Source organism: Protomyctophum parallelum (genome assembly GCF_964188405.1).
Source record: "Protomyctophum parallelum genome assembly, chromosome: 5".
Taxonomy (NCBI): domain Eukaryota; kingdom Metazoa; phylum Chordata; class Actinopteri; order Myctophiformes; family Myctophidae; genus Protomyctophum; species Protomyctophum parallelum.
The window spans coordinates 17,867,022-17,886,842 of NC_139702.1; the positions used below are offsets into that span (position 1 = coordinate 17,867,022).

Genomic DNA, 19,821 nt, shown 5'->3' on the forward strand with positions numbered 1-19,821 from the left:
ACATTTTAGTCGACTAAATCAACTGTAGATTTAGTCGACTAAAATCTTATGACATTTAGTCGACTAAAACTAGACTAACACTAAGACATAACAGGTGACTAACATGTGACTAAAACTAAATGAAGTTTCAGTCCAAAGACTATGACTAAACTAAAATAGAAATTTGCTGCCAAAAACAACACTGATTACCGCATATCGTTTTTATTCGGCCATAAAGATGCCATATCTGTATCGGGAACGGTCTAAAAAATAATACAGATTATTTAATCTGTGTTCAACCTGCAAAACATAAATTAAATCTACATTTTAATGTGTGTACTCGTCTCATTCAGTCATTCACAGTTGTGAAAACAGACACTTGGAAAAGAGTATATATATTTATTGATTGATTGAATACTAACCCTTCTACATCCTGACAGTTTCCTGAAAAAGCTATGTTTCTATGTCGGTCGTTCTTCGATTCTTCAAAAAAATAGCAGACCTACAAGCTCGTAGCGCGCCACCGAGTGGCGCGCTACGAGCTTGTAGGTCTGCTATTTTTCAATAGCTAAAGCATAGCATGATGCTAACACCAAAAGGGGGTCCCGCCCCAAAATGGGTCAACAGGCTTTGGGCCAATAAGCCCCTATAGAGCGTCGCAGTCCCTCCCCCTTTCAGAACAACGAGTGGCCCAGGAAATGAAAACCCAATGCATTTGTCCCATTAGGCATTTCTTATTTAATTTATTTAAAGACCTTTTAAGCGTCGTACGAAGCCAACTCTTGTCGTGGCAAATCATGACAACACACACAACGTTTCGGGCCAAACAAAGAATTAGAAAGTAGAAAAAACGGCAGGTTACAACACTTTTTTTTGTTGTTTTTCTTCTTTGTAATTATATGTTTGGCCCGAAATATTGTGTGTGTTGTCATGATTTGTCACGACAAGAGTTGGCTTCGTACGACGCTTAAAATGTCTTTAAATAAATTAAATAAGAAATGCCTAATGGGACAAAATGCATTGGGTTTTCATTTCCTGGGCCGTTGTTCTGAAAGGGGGAGGGACTGCGACGCTCTATAGGGGCTATAGACTTGTTTCCATTGTGGTCATAATTTCATAACCGTGCACCCCTAATATTTTTTAAATGTGACTAAAAGTAAAGCTCTTGTGAGTCGTGCCGTATACCTGGCACATGGTGGTGCTCTATAGCACCCCCTGGTGTATAGGCCTGTGTATTACCTGCATGGTGGTGCTCTCTATAGCACCCCCTGGTGTATAGGCCTGTGTATTACCTGCATGGTGGTGCTCATGGCGAAGGGAAGCTGACTGAGAGGAGTCTTCAGGATGTTGATCAGCGCCATGGAGACGAACACCTTCTGGGCGTCCAGGACGTTCCTGGCGTCGCTCATCACGTAGACGCCGAACATGGCGAAGGCGATCTGAGGAAGGATAGAATGACATTCACTCGTCACATCACGTAATAATAATAATAATAATAATAAACTTTATTTGTATAGCACCTTTCATACATAAATGCAGCTCAAAGTGCTTCACAGGGCAGGACACAAAAATATAATACAATAAAACACAAGTAGTTAAAATGATAGAACAATGGCAAAGAACAAAATTGAATATAAGAACATAAAATAAATAAAAACAAATAAAAACACCACATGCAGCAAATCAGTCAGGGCAGGGTAGGAACGTGCATAGTAAAACTCAACTAAAAGCAAGAGTGAAGAGGTGAGTCTTGAGTTGAGATTTAAAAATGTCTACAGAGGGTGCGTGTCTGAGCTCGAATGGGAGTTTATTCCAGGCTGTTGGGCCGTAGAAGCAAAAAGCTGCCTCACCATATTTTTTTGTGCACATTCTTTTAGGCACTTCAAGTAGGCCAGCATTGGAGGACCTGAGGGGGCGGTTAGGGACATATCTAGGTAGGCAGTCACGGAGGTACGGAGGTGCGAGACCATTGAGAGCTTTATAGACAAGTAAAATAATTTTAAAATCAATCCTAAAAACAACCGGAAGCCAGTGCAGTGATGCCAAAACTGGAGTAATATGTTCTCTCATCTTAGTTCTAGTTAAAACTCTAAAACACTGCATTTTGGACAAGTTGTAATCTGTCAGTCGTTTTCTTAGGCAGTCCTGAAAAGAGTGCATTGCAGTAATCAAGCCGAGAAAAAACAAAGGCGTGGATTAGCGTTTTTGCATCGTCCATGGACAAATAGGCTCTGATTCGTGCAATATTTCTAAGGTGAAAAAAGGCAATCTTGGTAACATGATTAATGTGTGAATTAAAATTCCGTTCAGAATCAACGTAGACGCCCAACATGGCGAAGGCAATCTGAGGAAGGATAGAATGCATCCACTCGTCACATCACGTAGACGCCCAACATGGCAACAATAGCTAAAGCATAGCATGATGCTAACACCAAAATTGCCACGACAGGGATCACTGAAGTGATCACCCTCGAGTGTAATATTGCAATTCTACCACAGTTACCCTTAAAACTAAGAAAATCGCTGAAAGAATATAGATTTTTAATGACAGATGTAGTCACTACGACCACAAATGTCCCAAGAAACTAGCTATAGCCTAGCCACCGAGTTTGCTAGCGCTCTGGGAGAACCAAGCATGCTGAATTCTTTGATTCTGATTAGGTGGTGAACGGTGCTGGTTTAACCCACGGCTAGAAGGCTGTTTCAACCAATCAGATTGCTTCCTGGAAACGACCTGTGGTAGAATGGACCTTAAAACAGTTTCCGTGCCGGTAATGGTTTAATCCAGGTTACTGTCGCTGCGATATACGACATACCCGCCTTTTGTTTTATGTGTTTAATCCGCTGTATTGTAATAATTAAAAAGAAAATCCGTCTTCGTCGCGGAGATAGAGACTGGATGCATTCGCTTTGATGGCGAAACCGGAAATCGTCACATGCTGTGGGCTGCTAGGGCTTCTGGGAAATTGAGGCCAATGGAAATGCATGGGGTGCAACGCCTCATTGAGACGAGTCTTGTGTGCGTCTTCCGGGTGCACCAAGATGGTGGATGATACGCTCGGATCACAACAAACCGAGGGAGCTTTTTTCGTTGGATTTTCGCGGATTAAAAGCCCAAATAATTCAGCGTATGCTCTAAAGGTAATACAACAATCTCGGCAGTGAAGGGGGGTTGATTAAAATGCGGGTTAAGCGTGTAAAACAGTCAAACTGTTAAACAGGTCCATTTGGTTCCATTTGTACACTCTCAGGGTTAAATTGACATTGATTTTTACAATAAAAATGGGGGGTCCCAGAGGTAGAAATGCCATTAATCAGACCCAGTGTGTGTCCAGTGGAAACCTGGTATGAATCTGATCTCAGGTCAGAATGGGTTAAACGGGGGGCCTATAACTCACCAGGAAGGAGGAGGAGTTGAAGGAGGCGATGGAGATGGAGTAGAGGATCTGAGACCTCTTCAGGGCCTTCAGCTCCTTCTCCCGGTAGCCCAGGACCTGCTCCAGGAAGGCCTTCTCCCACGCGTAGAACTTCAGGATCTTGATGCCGCTGAGGATCTCGTTCATCAGCTTGATGCGCCCGTCCATGAACTTCATCTGGACCTCCTGTTTGGACCAGAACATCAAACACACAATGTTCAAACCGTCCATGAACTTCATCTGGACCTCCTGTTTGGACCAGAACATCAAACACACAATGTTCAAACCGTCCATGAACTTCATCTGGACCTCCTGTTTGGACCAGAACATCAAACACACAATGTTCAAACCGTCCATGAACTTCATCTGGACCTCCTGTTTGGACCAGAACATCAAACACACAATGTTCAAACCGTCCATGAACTTCATCTGGACCTCCTGTTTGACCAGAACATCAAACACACAATGTTCAAACCGTCCATGAACTTAATCTGGACCTCCTGTTTGGACCAGAACATCAAACACACAATGTTCAAACCGTCCATGAACTTCATCTGGACCTCCTGTTTGGACCAGAACATCAAACACACAATGTTCAAACCGTCCATGAACTTCATCTGGACCTCCTGTTTGGACCAGAACATCAAACACACAATGTTCAAACCGTCCATGAACTTCATCTGGACCTCCTGTTTGACCAGAACATCAAACACACAATGTTCATGAAGCCATTCTGACCTGAGATCAGATTCTAAAAATGTCTTTGATTTTTTTTAAATAGCAGACCTACAAGCTCGTAGCGCGCCACTCGGTGGCGCGCTATGAGCTTGTAGATCTGCTATTTTTCAATAGCTAAAGCACGACATGATGCTAACACCAAAATGGGTTCCCGTTCAGAATGGGTCTCCGTTATTCATAGAGTAACGGAGACACTGCCCCAGATAGAAGCTCTAAGATTAGTGGTTTCCCAAAGTGGGGTCAAGGGGTCCTTGAAAGGAGTTCCAGGGGGGGGTCCCACCCAGCTAAATGATAGTTTGGAACCAAATGGACCCTTATGGGTCTGTAACTCTGAGAGTTTTAGTATTTGTACACTCTCATAGTTTACTTAAGACGTGTATTTTGTAAACATGGGCGTGGCTACCATAACGTGTTATTGAACGCAATACAAAGATGACTTTGTTAATTCAATTAGAACGTAGTGCTCTTCCAGCGCTGGGAGCACTTAGCAGTTCTTTTTACGACAAAGGAAACAAAAGGCTCAGGATGGAATGTGGTGGTCGCTGCGTTCCTGACTGGAAGTTCCATTAAAAATGGAATACAATAAAAACACTGTTGTTTTCCCAACAAAATGAGAAATTATGTTCCCCGTGCTGCCCACTGTTTCCTGACATTGTTTTCAAGAAAAACATTATATGGAGCGAAACATCAAAAGGATAATTGAGAGTGTGCCATCCATCCATCCATCCACCCACCCATCCATCCATCCATCCACCCACCCACCCACCCACCCACCCATCCATCCATCCACCCACCCACCCACCCATCCATCCATCCACCCACCCATCCATCCACCCACCCATCCACCCACCCATCCATCCACCCACCCACCCATCCACCCACCCATCCACCCACCCACCCATCCATCCACCCACCCACCCATCCATCCATCCACCCACCCACCCATCCATCCACCCACCCATCCACCCACCCATCCATCCACCCACCCATCCATCCACCCACCCATCCATCCATCCATCCATCCATCCAATTCTGATATTTTTAAAAAATCGTGAAAATGTAGAGCAAATCTTTGAATATATATTATTTCAGAGCGTTTTTAACTCAACTCTTTACTTCTGGGGGGGGGGGGGGGTCCCTGAAACAATATATTTTCAGATGGGGGTCGGCGGCCGATTACATAATATTTCTGGGGCTCTTTGACATGATAATGTTTGAGAACGACTGACATTAGAAACATGAGGGTTCTTCAGAAAACTGTCAGGATTTAGAAGACATTTGTCGGGTCTAAATGGGTTATAAAATAAAAAACAGAGTGAATGTGGTCATTATATTACACCTACCTGTAGCTTGCTCCTTTTCTTTGCGATGAATCCGTTCAGAGGGAAGATGAGGATGACGGTGGCGATGCCTGCCAGCGCGGCCGGGCCCAGGTGCTGAGGACAGAGCAATCAGAACCAGAAGGATATTTAGTATCAGCGCGGCCGGGCCCAGGTGCTGAGGACAGAGCAATCAGACCAGAAGGATATTTAGTATCAGCGCGGCCGGGCCCAGGTGCTGAGGACAGAGCAATCAGAACCAGAAGGATATTTAGTATCAACGCGGCCGGGCCCAGGTGCTGAGGACAGAGCAATCAGAACCAGAAGGATATTTAGTATCAGCGCGGCCGGGCCCAGGTGCTGAGGACAGAGCAATCAGACCAGAAGGATATTTAGTATCAACGCGGCCGGGCCCAGGTGCTGAGGACAGAGCAATCAGACCAGAAGGATATTTAGTATCAACGCGGCCGGGCCCAGGTGCTGAGGACAGAGCAATCAGAACCAGAAGGATATTTAGTATCAGCGCGGCCGGGCCCAGGTGCTGAGGACAGAGCAATCAGACCAGAAGGATATTTAGTATCAACGCGGCCGGGCCCAGGTGCTGAGGACAGAGCAATCAGAACCAGAAGGATATTTAGTATCAACGCGGCCAGGCCCAGGTGCTGAGGACAGAGCAATCAGAACCAGAAGGATATTTAGTATCAACGCGGCCGGGCCCAGGTGCTGAGGACAGAGCAATCAGACCAGAAGGATATTTAGTATCAACGCGGCCGGGCCCAGGTGCTGAGGACAGAGCAATCAGACCAGAAGGATATTTAGTATCAGCGCGGCCGGGCCCAGGTGCTGAGGACAGAGCAATCAGACCAGAAGGATATTTAGTATCAACGCGGCCGGGCCCAGGTGCTGAGGACAGAGAGATCAGACCCAGAAGGATATTTAGTATCAACGCGGCCGGGCCCAGGTGCTGAGGACAGAGCAATCAGACCCAGAAGGATATTTAGTATCGTCAGTGAGAAGGAATGATCTCCGTGCTGTTGAGAGTGAGATGCATCCGTCATAATATCGTTACGGTTGGACTATCTCAATGGTCTCGCACCTTCCTACTGTATACCTACATGACTGCCTGACTAAATATAATGTCCCAAACCGCCCCCCAAGGTCTTCCACTGCTGGCCTGCTCGCTTTGCCTAAAGAAATTAATGGCAACTAAAAAATACGGTGGAAGCAGCTTTTTGCTTCTGCGAGCCGACGGCATGGAACAAGCTCCCACTGTACCTTCGCCAGGCAGCCTCTGTGGACATTTTTAAGACCCACTTCTACAACATTGCTTTTAATTGATCTTTAAATTATTTGTTATTCATGTCCTCACTGTATTGCATTACTGCTCTTGTTTGTTAATGTTTATGCCTTGCTTTTCTTTTTTTTCTCCATTGCTTTTATTATTATTATTATCATACTATCATCATCATCATCATCATCATCATACTATAATTCTAACAATGTCTGTCTGTCTGTCTGTCTGTGTGTCAGAAACACCGCCGTAGCTCCTCATTGCCTGCACCAATCGCTCCCACTTTTCACACAGGCATTGACCATATGAATATGGAGGGCGTAACGATTTTTTTTTGATTTGACACATTAATGATTATTAATGAATTTATTAGTGAATTAAAAACGCATCGGGCGCAGTACCCCCCACGGCCACAAGGAGGGGGCAAATATCTCACAACGGGTAAGGGCTAGTTATTATAACTAGCCCTTACCCGTTGTGAGATATTTCCCCCCCCCCTTGTGGCCATGTGGGGTACTGCGCCCGGTGCGTTTTTAATTATGACTACTCGATTTACGTCACATTACCTGCCACAGGAAGTAGAGACAGAGGGCGATCTCGATGGGAGCGAGCCACACGGCGTTGAAATACACCACGAAGTCCATCAGCTTCTGAGTGTCGGCCGAGACCAGGTTGACGATCTCTCCCACCGTACAAGTCCTCCTGGCCGAGCTGTTGATGACCAGAGACTGCAGTGGGAAGCAAAAAGACACTGTTGATGACCAAAGACTGGAGTGGGGAGCAGAAAGACACTGTTGATGACCAGAGACTGGAGTGGGAAGCAAAAAGACACTGTTGATGACCAGAGACTGGAGTGGGGAGCAGAAAGACACTGTTGATGACCAGAGACTGGAGTGGGAAGCAGAAAGACACTGTTGATGACCAGAGACTGGAGTGGGAAGCAAAAAGACACTGTTTATGACCAGAGACTGGAGTGGGAAGCAGAAAGACACTGTTGATGACCAGAGACTGGAGTGGGAAGCAAAAAGACACTGTTTATGACCAGAGACTGGAGTGGGAAGCAAAAAGACACTGTTGATGACCAGACTGGAGTGGGAAGCAGAAAGACACTGTTGATGACCAGAGACTGGAGTGGGAAGCAAAAAGACACTGTTTATGACCAGAGACTGGAGTGGGAAGCAAAAAGACACTGTTGATGACCAGACTGGAGTGGGAAGCAGAAAGACACTGTTGATGACCAGACTGGAGTGGGGAGCAACATATTTTCAGATATGGGGTCGTGGCCAATTAAATATAATTTATGGGGTCATTGACATTAACCCATTCTGACCTGAGATCAGATTAAAAAAATGTCAGTCGTTCGATTTTTCAAAAATAGCCGACCTGCGCCACTCGGTGACGCGCTATGAGCTTGTAGATCTGCTATTTTTCAATAGCTAAAGCATAACATGATGCTAACACCAAAATGGGTTCCCGTTCAGAATGGGTTAAATATTGAGCACCACTGATATAGAAAACTGTCATGATTTAGAAGACATTTAGAATGGGCCTCAGCCGGTCCTATGGATGGGTTTAAGGGCAGAGGCTGTCCACCTCATGAACAGCTCTCAGTGGGTAAATGGAGACCCAATCGGTCTCCGGTTCAAACTCAGATGTTTTTGATCCCCCCCCCCCCCCTGGACCCCATGGGGTTTCTTTCTTTTTTATATATATATTTTTTATCCCACGATTTTGTAACCCATTTTTCACCCCTGTGTCAATCATCTAATGTGATCCTGGGCTCTACACACCCTCCACCAACCTAGTCCCCATATATGGGGGACAAGGGGAGACCAACCTAGTCCCCATATATGGGGGACAAGGGGAGAGCAACCTACTCCCCATATATGGGGGACAAGGGGAGACCAACCTAGTCCCCATATATGGGGGACAAGGGGAGACCAACCTAGTCCCCATATATGGGGGACAAGGGGAGAGCAACGGACTTGAACTCATGCTTCCCTCATGCCTGAGTGTCCAAGTTGCTCCTTTACACCTGACAGGGGGGGAGTTTCCCTGGTTGGACGTAGCGCGTGGAAGGAACACGTTATTCCAACCAGTTCCTTTCCCCTCCATCAGGCGCCCCGGCTGGCCAGGGGGAGGCTGTTTAGAGACCAGGATTACTGCATGTTTTTTGTGAGGGTACCTACCCTAGCGGTCACGGGGAGAACATGTGAGGGTACCTACCCTAGGGGACACGGGGAGAACATGTTAGGGTACCTACCCTAGGGGACACGGGGAGAACATGCAAACTCCACACAGAAAGGCCCTTTCGCCAACCCCGCCTTCGGGTATGGGCACTGATGACGCGGAGGAGGAAACACGCCGCCAGCACCCACAGCGTCCCGAGCGGGAAATCGAACCCAGGACCTTCTAGCTGTGAGGCGACAGCACTACCGACTGTGCCACCGTGCCCCTTATAAATGTGTTTTTAACCCACCTTCCTGTAGACCAGGCCCACGACGGAGGTCCTATAAATGTGTTTTTAACCCACCTTCCTGTAGACCAGGCCCACGACGGAGGTCCTATAAATGTGTTTTAACCCACCTTCCTGTAGACCAGGCCCATGACGGAGGTCCTATAAATGTGTTTTAACCCACCTTCCTGTAGACCAGGCCCATGACGGAGGTCCTATAAATGTGTTTTAACCCACCTTCCTGTAGACCAGGCCCATGACGGAGGTCCTATAAATGTGTTTTAACCCACCTTCCTGTAGACCAGGCCCATGACGGAGGTCCTATAAATGTGTTTTAACCCACCTTCCTGTAGACCAGGCCCATGACGGAGGTCCTATAAATGTGTTTTTAACCCACCTTCCTGTAGACCAGGCCCACGACGGAGGTCCTATAAATGTGTTTTTAACCCACCTTCCTGTAGACCAGGCCCACGACGGAGGTCCTATAAATGTGTTTTAACCCACCTTCCTGTAGACCAGGCCCATGACGGAGGTCCTATAAATGTGTTTTAACCCACCTTCCTGTAGACCAGGCCCATGACGGAGGTCCTATAAATGTGTTTTAACCCACCTTCCTGTAGACCAGGCCCATGACGGCGGTCTTCACCCTCATGCCCACGCTGAAGCAGGTGTACATGTACTGGTGGTGGAACAGCGACTGGAGGCACGACAGCAGGAACATCAGGGTGGCGTAGAAGTAGCCCTTCCACAAGGGGGCGCTGTCGTCTCTCATGAACCCCAACAAGAGGCTGAGGACGGGAGGGGGAGGGGGAGAGGAGGAGGGGGAGGAGGAGGAGGAGGGGGAGGAGGAGGAGGGGGAGGGGGAGGAGAAGAAGGAGGAGGAGGAGGGGGAGGAGGAGGAGGAGGAGGAGGAGGAGGAGGAGGAGGAGGAGGAGGAGGAGGAGGAGGGGAAGGGGAGGGGGAGGAGGAGGAGAGGGGAAGGGGGAGGGGGAGGAGGAGGAGAGGGGAAGGGGAGGGGGAGGGGGAGGGGGAGGGGGAGGAGGAGGAGGAGGAGGGGGAGGAGGAGGAGGAGGAGAGGGGAAGGGGGAGGGGGAGGAGGAGGAGGAGGAGGAGGAGGAGGAGGAGGAGGAGGAGGAGGAGGAGGGGGAGGAGGAGGGGGAGGAGGAGGAGGAGGAGGAGGAGGAGGAGGAGGAGGAGGAGGGGGAGGGGAGGGGGAGGAGGAGGGGGAGGGGGAGGAGGAGGGGGAGGGGGTACAATAAAAGTAGGTACAATAATTGTAATATATGTTTTTTTGTGATCATAAGAATGTCTAGAACATGTTTTATTCATTATTGTGAAAGATATCCCCCAAATGTTAATAATTAATTTATTATATTATTATATAATTATTATATAATTATTATAATTTTTTCATCAAACTTTATTTTTTTAACATATTTTTTAGTCTTAGTCCTAGTAGCACAAAGTAGTAGTAAGGTTGAAATCATTTTTTTGCAAGTAGAAATTAATGCGGGTGTTAGAGGGTTAACAATATATTGTTAACTGAGGTTGATTTTACGTCGCAAACCATTGTAGAAAAATACTTTTCCTAACCATTCCACTCACAGTGGCATCAGCCGAACGGTCATTCTCAAAACTAAAGCTGACCAAAAGTTATCTGAGGAGTACAATGGGACAGGGTCGTCTCAGTGGACTTGCCACTCTGTCCATCGAGAATACCCGTGCACGCCAGCTGGATGTGAAGGACCTGATAGATGATTTTGCAGAGAGAAAATCCCGGAAGGTTCACCTATAAGGTAAGCAGAGCGCAGAGGCAAAGCCTCTTTATTTAATTACATAATTGCTGTCTAATTTTCGTGGTGCGCCGTCACCATATTTTTATAGCTCAACTTCACGTCTTTTCTTCTCTCTTTTTTTCTCCTCTCAACCCGCTGTCCAGGGTGCTAATTCAAGTGACCTGCTGCCTGTGGGTGGTCTTCAAACGAAGCTTTTCATATGGAGATATGGAGATTTCATATGGACATTGTTGTGTTGGAAATGGAATGTTGCTGCATTTTACATGGAGGACTTGAGCATAATTAATAGTGCATGGGCGCATACAGCGCTGCCGCTGCTACGCAACTAACTGTCCATTCTGCCCATCAGCTCATTTATTGTGGTCAAAACAGCTTTGAGAAACAAAATGAACAGTTTAAAATAAAATGCCAGTGTTTTACAGTACTTGATTATTTTGTTGTTTACTTTATTAAGCATTTCTAGCTTGCCACTTTTTAGTTTTCCGTGCTGCGTAACATGGCCTTATAGATTGACAGCGCATTGTTTTGGCTGTTTTCTTAGTTTCTTTTCATAATTGGCTAAACAGAAAAGAGACCGAATTTGATATATAATGCCACTTGCCACAGCTTGAATCTATTCATTTTAGAGTAGTGTTTGGTCTGATACAAAACCGTTGTTTTAAACATAGTTAATTTGTTTCTATAGCGTAGTGACGCCACTGCAGAGACTTAGAGCACCTAGAAGGATATCTTCTCTAACTTGGGAGTGTTGCAGGACTTTGGGTTTGTCTGCTTCCGCAGTCTTTTTTCTGCTTTTGTACAGTATGTGTGTAGTCCTACAGTATACATTTGACTCTTAATGTACCTGTACACCTCCAACCTTGAATAATAGCTTATTATATCTGCACCGTCTATCACGACTTGATGTCAAATAAAGCTATCCACACTGTAAACCAATGGTCTTGAGCTTGTGCAGGCTCACACACACACACACACACACACACACACACACGCACACGCACACAGCACAACAGCGCGTATAATACGTGCTCCTCTTGTGGCCAGATTCAAGCCCTCACATTTGGCGAGCGGCTCCCTTATTGTGGTCTGACCAGCATTTCTGCCTTTTAGAGCCCAGCATGCTGCGTGTTGCTGCTGTGCGTCTCACACTGGGCTGTGGTCATCTCTCCTTCCCAGTTGCTCACAGCTCCGCGACCGTAATTAACACGTCCTCGTGTGATCAACAACAACATTCCTGTCTGACCGGCGGCTCTACCACGGTGGGACGGACGGATGTCACACCGCCTGGCCTGGCCTGGCGTGGCCTGGCCTGGCCTGGCCTGGCGTGGTCTGGAGCGGTCAGCCATCATACGGTCTGTTTTGGGGGTTGGCATGCAGGTTGTTTGGGTGTCCCATGTCAAGACGCACTGAAGACAATGTTGTCGATATCATCTGGATATATATATAGTAGCGGTTGCATGGGTTTGGACAGCAATCTCCAAAAATGATATGTTTTGATTAGCATAGTTTTCTTAGTTTGTTTGTTTGTTTGGTGTCAAAGCTCTACCAAAACCCTCCTGAGAAAGGCTTGCCAACGTTGAAGCCGTGGTGGTCAGAGCTGGAACTGCAGCCAGGCCCCCTGCATTTAGCACGAGGAAACCCCGCGCAGCAGCTGGGGTTTAACACCCCGAGCCGCAGCATAAACGGAGTTCTCCGTCATATCAAATTGCAACGCCCTAGCGGTCAGGACGGAGATTTATTGATCAAAACCGCCCATTTTAGCGGATCAGATCGAAAATCTTAAAACGTGAATAACTCTAGATCTAAATCATTCCGTCCAATTCTAAGCAAAGATTAAGGGCCGATTAATACTCCTATTTTAGAGCCGAATAAAAGTGGGTTCGGCTCTGTAGAGCCTACAATGTGGTGAACATAGACAGTGTTCTCAACACCTGTGCTATGGTGAACGTGGACAGTGTTCTCACCTCAACACCTGTGCTATGGTGAACATAGACAGTCTTCTCTCCTCAACACCTGTGCTATGGTGAACATAGACAGTGTTCTCTCCTCAACACCTGTGCTATGGTGAACATGTTCTCACCTCAACACCTGTGCTATGGTGAACATGGACAGTGTTCTCTCCTCAACACCTGTGCTATGGTGAACATGTTCTCACCTCAACACCTGTGCTATGGTGAACATGTTCTCACCTCAACACCTGTGCTATGGTGAACATAGACAGTGTTCTGGACCTCAACACCTGTGCTATGGTAAAGATGTTCTCACCTCAACACCTGTGCTATGGTGAACATGGACAGTGTTCTCTCCTCAACACCTGTGCTATTGTGAACATGGACAGTGTTCTCTCCTCAACACCTGTGCTATGGTGAACGTGGACAGTGTTCTCTCCTCAACACCTGTGCTATGGTGAACATGGACAGTGTTCTCTCCTCAACACCTGTGCTATGGTGAACGTGGACAGTGTTCTCTCCTCAACACCTGTGCTATGGTGAGCATGGACAGTGTTCTCAACAGTGTTGTTTTTGTTTTTATTTTAGTTTTAGTCATAGTCTTAGTCACATTTTAGTCACCTGGAATGTATTAGTGTTAGTCTAGTTTTAGTCGACTAAATGTCATAAGATTTTAGTCGACTAAATCTACAGGTGATTTAGTCGACTAAAATGTATTTTTTGCGGGCCTTGTTGAAAATAGCTGATCTACAAGCTGCGACGCGTTGTGAGCTTGTAGATCTGCTATTTTCAGCATGCAACCAAGTGTAAAATGACTTATACTGGATCTCTTGTCCACTAGTCCCTTCCTAACATTTTAGTCTAGTTTTTATTTCTTGACGAAATTGTCAGTATATTTAGTCCTAGTTTTAGTCACCATAGCATAGTTTTAATTTAGTTTCCATTTAGTTTTCTTTCTTAGTTTTAGTCGACAAAACAACACAGTGTTCTCACCTCAACACCTGCGGGATGGCGAACATGAAGGCGTCGTGGAAGATGATGCACATGGTGCCGGTCAGGAAGTACGGGCCAAAGTTGCGCGCCAGCGCCCGGAGCAGGAAGAACCCGGAGCTCTGCTCCTTGCGCAGCTTCCGGAGGAGCTGGGCCTGGTCGGGCAGTCTGCAGCTGGCCAGACCCAGAGCCACGCCCCCTGACCCCGACGCCAACGCCTTCTCCTGCCTGCAGGGGGAGACAAACCACGGTTACAGACAGTGATGGACCCGACATGCAGTGGTAATTTTGTTCTCCGTTTTCGTCACCAGAGCTAAACCCCTTATCCCTACATTTATTATACTAAACCCCTTATCCCTACATTTACATCTAAACCCCTTATCCCTATATTTACATCTAAACCCCTTATCCCTACATTTAAACTAAACCCCTTATCCCTACATTTACATCTAAACCCCTTATCCCTACATTTACATCTAAACCCCTTATCCCTACATTTAAACTAAACCCCTTATCCCTACATTTAAACTAAACCCCTTATCCCTACATTTTGAAACCCTTTTTTGAACAGTTCAACTGGCCGGTGTATATTGACACGTTGTGAGCTTGTGGACTGGCCATTTTAACTATTTAAAAATGTTTAGCAAAATAGTAAAAAAAAAAATCACACCTGTGTGAACTGAGATTGCAGCACTATCTCTCTCTCCGTTTCTGGCACAACAGCGCCCCTACTGGTACTAATAGTCATTCTCGTGCTCATGGCCACATAGTTAGGCAGACACGGGCATTGCTGTTCCTTGGAGTGGTTGCACCGCTCAATAAAGGCAAAGAAGTGTTGGGATAAGGGGTTTAGTGTTGAGGAAAATGGAGCCCTATGACTAAGACTATAGACTAAGCTACTAAACAATTTCAGAAGACTAAATGGTGTGTTATTAAAAAAATAAAACGAATCTGCTGAAATATTAACACGGCCAACACGGCGCCTTTCAAGTCTTTACTGTTACTGTAAAACAAACAGAGAAGCAGTCATTGTTGTTCCTCTCCCCGTCAGTGATGCACAGACAGCTGTTAAAACCGTTTCTCTCTAACGAGAGTCCGTTAATGCGAGGTCTATTGGGCTTAACGACCTCCGTCTTCAAAGCCTGGACGTTATAACGAGCTTGGAAATGGGACAGTGTTCTGGTTTCTTGACGTCGCAGCGAGACGCGTCCTCTCGGTGGAATATCTCTTATTTTTAGTCCCAAAATGTTTCTGGCGGAAGATGATAACATTGCCTGGAGTTATATAGGCTACCATAAACACAACAAGTGACACTAAATCCTCCAGACCCACATTTTACAATAAAACATGGAATGGATTCCTTTGGTCTTCTTTGAGTTATAATAGTTAGGACGGTACGCTGGATTAATTAAAGCTCTCCTGGGTCAGAAATAGAATGAAAGATGAGTCAGGACGAACATGAAAGACACTCAGTAGAGAGTCACACATGGATGAACATTCTGTCAGACTTAACACATGTCTTAAGGTGGCACTGGACATTGTACTCCTAACTCTGACTTGGGGTGATGATTATTGTGTGTGTGTGTGTGTGTGTGTGTGTGTGTGTGTGTGTGTGTGTGTGTGTGTGTGTGTGTGTGTGTGTGTGTGTGTGTGTGTGTGTGTGTGCGTGCATATAGATTGAAAATGGGCGATGCGTTTTATAATACATATATTTTTTTTTTTACTTCTGAAGTTTGGCGCATTCGGCCGTCCACTCCTGCTCCAGGTCGGAGATGATCTTGTCGGAGGTGTCTTCGTTCCTCAGTGTCCACAAGTCCTCCGCTTCCAGGGGCGTCCGGTACCCCTTCACCACCAACCTGGCAACACAACAACATACTGTATAAGATACCCCTTCACCACCAACCTGGCAACACAACAACATACTGTATAAGATACCCCTTCACCACCAACCTGGCAACACAACAACATACTGTATAAGATACCCCTTCACCACCAACCTGGCAACACAACAACATACTGTATAAGATACCCCTTCACCAACAACCTGGCAACACAACAACAACAAACATATAAGATACCCCTTCACCACCAACCTGGCAACACAACAACAAACATATAAGATACCCCTTCACCACCAACCTGGCAACACAACAACACACATATAAGATACCCCTTCACCACCAACCTGGCAACACAACAACAACAAACATATAAGATACCCCTTCACCACCAACCTGGCAACACAACAACAAACATATAAGATACCCCTTCACCACCAACCTGGCAACACAACAACAACAACAAACATATAAGATACCCCTTCACCACCAACCTGGCAACACAACAACAAACATATAAGATACCCCTTCACCACCAACCTGGCAACACAACAACAACAAACATATAAGATACCCCTTCACCACCAACCTGGCAACACAACAACAACAAACATATAAGATACCCCTTCACCACCAACCTGGCAACACAACAACAACAAACATATAAGATACCCCTTCACTTCAGGACTGCAACAAGTTGCAGAGGACCGTTAAAACAGCAGCTAAAATCATCGGCAGCACAGAATTACCCAGTCTCTCTCCACAACATCTCCACCACTCGTTGTATGAAAAAAGCCCACAACATCATGGAAGAGACCAGATATCCCACGCAAATACCCTGTTCAAACCACTCCCTTACAAAAAACGCTACCAGACCATCAAATCTCGCACCACCACCCGTCTCAGTGACAGTTTCTACCCCCAGGCAGTCAGGCTGCTGAACAACTGCCCTTGAACTGTATTGCACTGTTTTGTCACTTCACTTGCACTTTTATTTTCCTGTTTTTTTTGTCTTTTTCTTGCACTATAGATATTTGTTTATGTCCTGTGTATGTAAGACTGAGAGTGCTCTGAGCAAAATAATTTTCATTGTATTTATACTCTGTATCTACTATCTACAGTATACACATGACAAATTAGCCCTGAAACATGACTGCCATGATGATTATCATGACAGTAACTGCACCCTGTTTTTGGCGCTCGCTGCATTTACAAGATTTCCGTATATATAAACATTCAGATTTCAAATATAAAGTACTCACAAAGTGTCCCACGGGTGTTAGTTAGTTGCTGCACCAGCGATTAGCATTGCTGCATCCCGCGTTGTTTAATTAAAAAGCATTTTTGTCCGAGCTCCCCGGCTACTTTTTTCAAACGGGGTTCGTTTGGGAAATCCACAGTTGCACACCGGGAGCGCACTCGCCTATTAGTCTGTATTGGCAGGGTGGTCAGCGTACCTATATCGAACACACCGAGTGCCACCCTCCTCCCGACCGATAGGGGCGCGTAGTTGAAAGCCAATGGCAAAATAACAGCTCGGATAAAAATGCTTTTTATTAAACAACGTGGGATGCAGAAATTCTAATCGCTGGTGCTGTAACTAACTAACACCCGTGGGACAAAATGTGAGTACTTTATATTTGAATTCCGAATGTTTATATATATACGGAAAAGTTGTAAATGTAGCGAGCGCCAAAAACAGGGTGCAGTTTCTTCATGACTCTCGTATGAATACGAGAGTCATGAACCATGGCTAATGACAAATAAACCTGAACCACTGGCCTGGAGACACGATGAGGGAGAAACGACAAGCATAAGATATCCTTCACCACCAGCCTGATGAACGATATAGTAACTGCATCGAAAAATCGTTTTTTAATTTCAAGAATCGAAGTATAATATCGAAATGAAAACAGCAACATTGACTTATATGTATAGTATCGTATCATTTTGCAAATGGAAATATATCCTTTGAAGGGAAAGATATCCCTTAAACCACCAGCCTGGATACATGATGAGGGAGATCACAACAAACAAACAAACAACGGAAAAAAAATGAGTCACACACATTCACACGAGAAATGAAAAACAGAAACACAAACAGACAACCATGGAGTGTACATGTGAGTCATCGTCTTACCCCGTGAACCACCAAAAGAGCATCTTTGACAGGAAGGAAGCGTCTTTCTCGGGACAGGGATTCTGAAACAGATTACAGACCACACGGTCAGGGATTCTGAAACAGATTACAGACCACACGGTCGTCAACCGACCGACCCAACCAAAACAACCGCCAGCACGCTTTTCATTATGAAATAAAAAAACCTCCCTACAGCCAGTGTTGTTTTTGGCAGCAAATTTCTATTTTAGTTTTAGTCATAGTCTCTTACATATTTTTCACTTAGTTTTCGTCACATTTTAGTCACCTGGAATGTTCTAGTGTTTTGTCTAGTTTTAGTCGACTAAATATCATAAGATTTTAGTCGACTAAATCTACAGGCGATTTAGTCGACTAAAATGTATTTTGGCGGGCCTTGTTGCCGTCATAATAACTGATTTTACACTTGCTGAAAATAGCTGATCTACAAGCTCACAACGCGTCGCAGCAACCAAGTGTAAAATGACGTATACTGGATCTGTTGTCCACTAGTCCCTTCCTAACATTTTGGTGTAGTTTTTATTTGTTGACGAAATTGTCAGTATATTTAGTCATAGTCTTAGTCACCATAGCACGGTTTTAATTTAGTTTCCATGTAGTTTTCTTCAGTGGAAAAAGGTAGTCGACGAACAGTTTTCGAGTATTAGTCGACGAAAACAACACTGCCTATAGCGCAAAACAACCGGCTCTTTACGCGGAAACATCAGGGAGGCCGTTATGCTCACCATCGCGGGGTGTTATTGTGTTACATTCAGTGTTGTTTTCGTCGACGAAAAAAACGAAGACAAAAAATGTTCGTCGACTGACTAAAACGAAATAAAAACGAATCTATGATGACTAAAACTAAGACTAAATATACTGACAATTTCGTCAACAAATAAAAACTAGACTAAAATGTTATTAAGGGACTAGTGGACAAGAGATCCAGTTTTATGCTGGGTTGCATGCTGAAAATAGCAGATATACAATCTCACAACGCGCGCTGCAACCAAAGTTGCAAAAAAAAATATGTCATTACAACGACATCAAGGCCTGTCAAAACACATTTTAGTCGACAAAATCAACTGTAGATTTTGTCGACTAAAATCATATGACATTTAGTCGACTAAAACTAGACTAAACACTAAAATATTCCAGGTGACTAAAATGTGACTAAAACTAAGTGAAAACTATTCAAGAGACTACGACTAAAACTAAAATAGCTGCCAAAGACAACACTGCTTACATTACACATGGCAAGGATTGATTCACTCTAACTAAATATAGACTTATGTACGGTAATTTTAGTATGTAATTTAGATAGGCATATCATCCATGTAGACATGGATAGCGCACTCTCTATAGTGTATATAATATGCTTATTTCATTTGTACAGACATTCTACCGTTGGCTGTTAGTTTCTTATAGCTTATAACGTTTGATTCCAAGACGATGATTTCTATGTGTTTGATGTATTACCATGTTGTTGTTCTTGCTTACTGTAAATCGCTCTGGATTAAGAGCGTCTGCCATAAATGGCTGAATTGTAAATGCTATGTGTTTCTGCACCAGCATCCATATACGCGGTAAAGAAGGACAGCATCCATATACGCGGTAAAGAAGGACAGCATCCATATACGCGGTAAAGAAGGACAGCGTTAAAGGTGTTACAGTACAGCGTACAGTATGTGTTTCTGCACCAGCATCCAAATACGCGGTAAAGAAGGACAGCGTTAAAGGTGTTACAGTACAGCGTACAGTACACAGTGGAGAGGAAATGTTTTGGTCTGGAGGGTGGAGATGTGTCATCAATGACTGTACCTGACACACACACACACGCACACGCACACGCACACACACACACACACACACACACACACACACACACACACACACACACACACACACACACA

At 45.1% G+C, this 19,821-nt stretch overlaps 1 protein-coding gene across 5 annotated transcripts in view; it reads right to left on the reverse strand.

The window, feature by feature from the left end:
- The window catches only part of LOC310859259 (multidrug resistance-associated protein 1-like), an 85,803-nt gene that overhangs the window by 42,872 nt on the left and 23,110 nt on the right, over window positions 1–19,821 (reverse strand). For all 5 annotated transcript variants that reach the window (XM_083765669.1, XM_083765673.1, XM_083765670.1 and 2 more), the window contains 8 exons: window positions 17,912–17,973; window positions 15,658–15,789; window positions 13,937–14,161; window positions 9,809–9,986; window positions 7,310–7,471; window positions 5,477–5,569; window positions 3,378–3,581; window positions 1,272–1,418 (listed from right to left, as the gene is read on the reverse strand). In XM_083765669.1, the coding sequence (XP_083621795.1) occupies window positions 1,272–1,418; window positions 3,378–3,581; window positions 5,477–5,569; window positions 7,310–7,471; window positions 9,809–9,986; window positions 13,937–14,161; window positions 15,658–15,789; window positions 17,912–17,973 (1,203 nt within the window). The remainder of the gene's footprint in view (window positions 1–1,271; window positions 1,419–3,377; window positions 3,582–5,476; window positions 5,570–7,309; window positions 7,472–9,808; window positions 9,987–13,936; window positions 14,162–15,657; window positions 15,790–17,911; window positions 17,974–19,821) is intronic.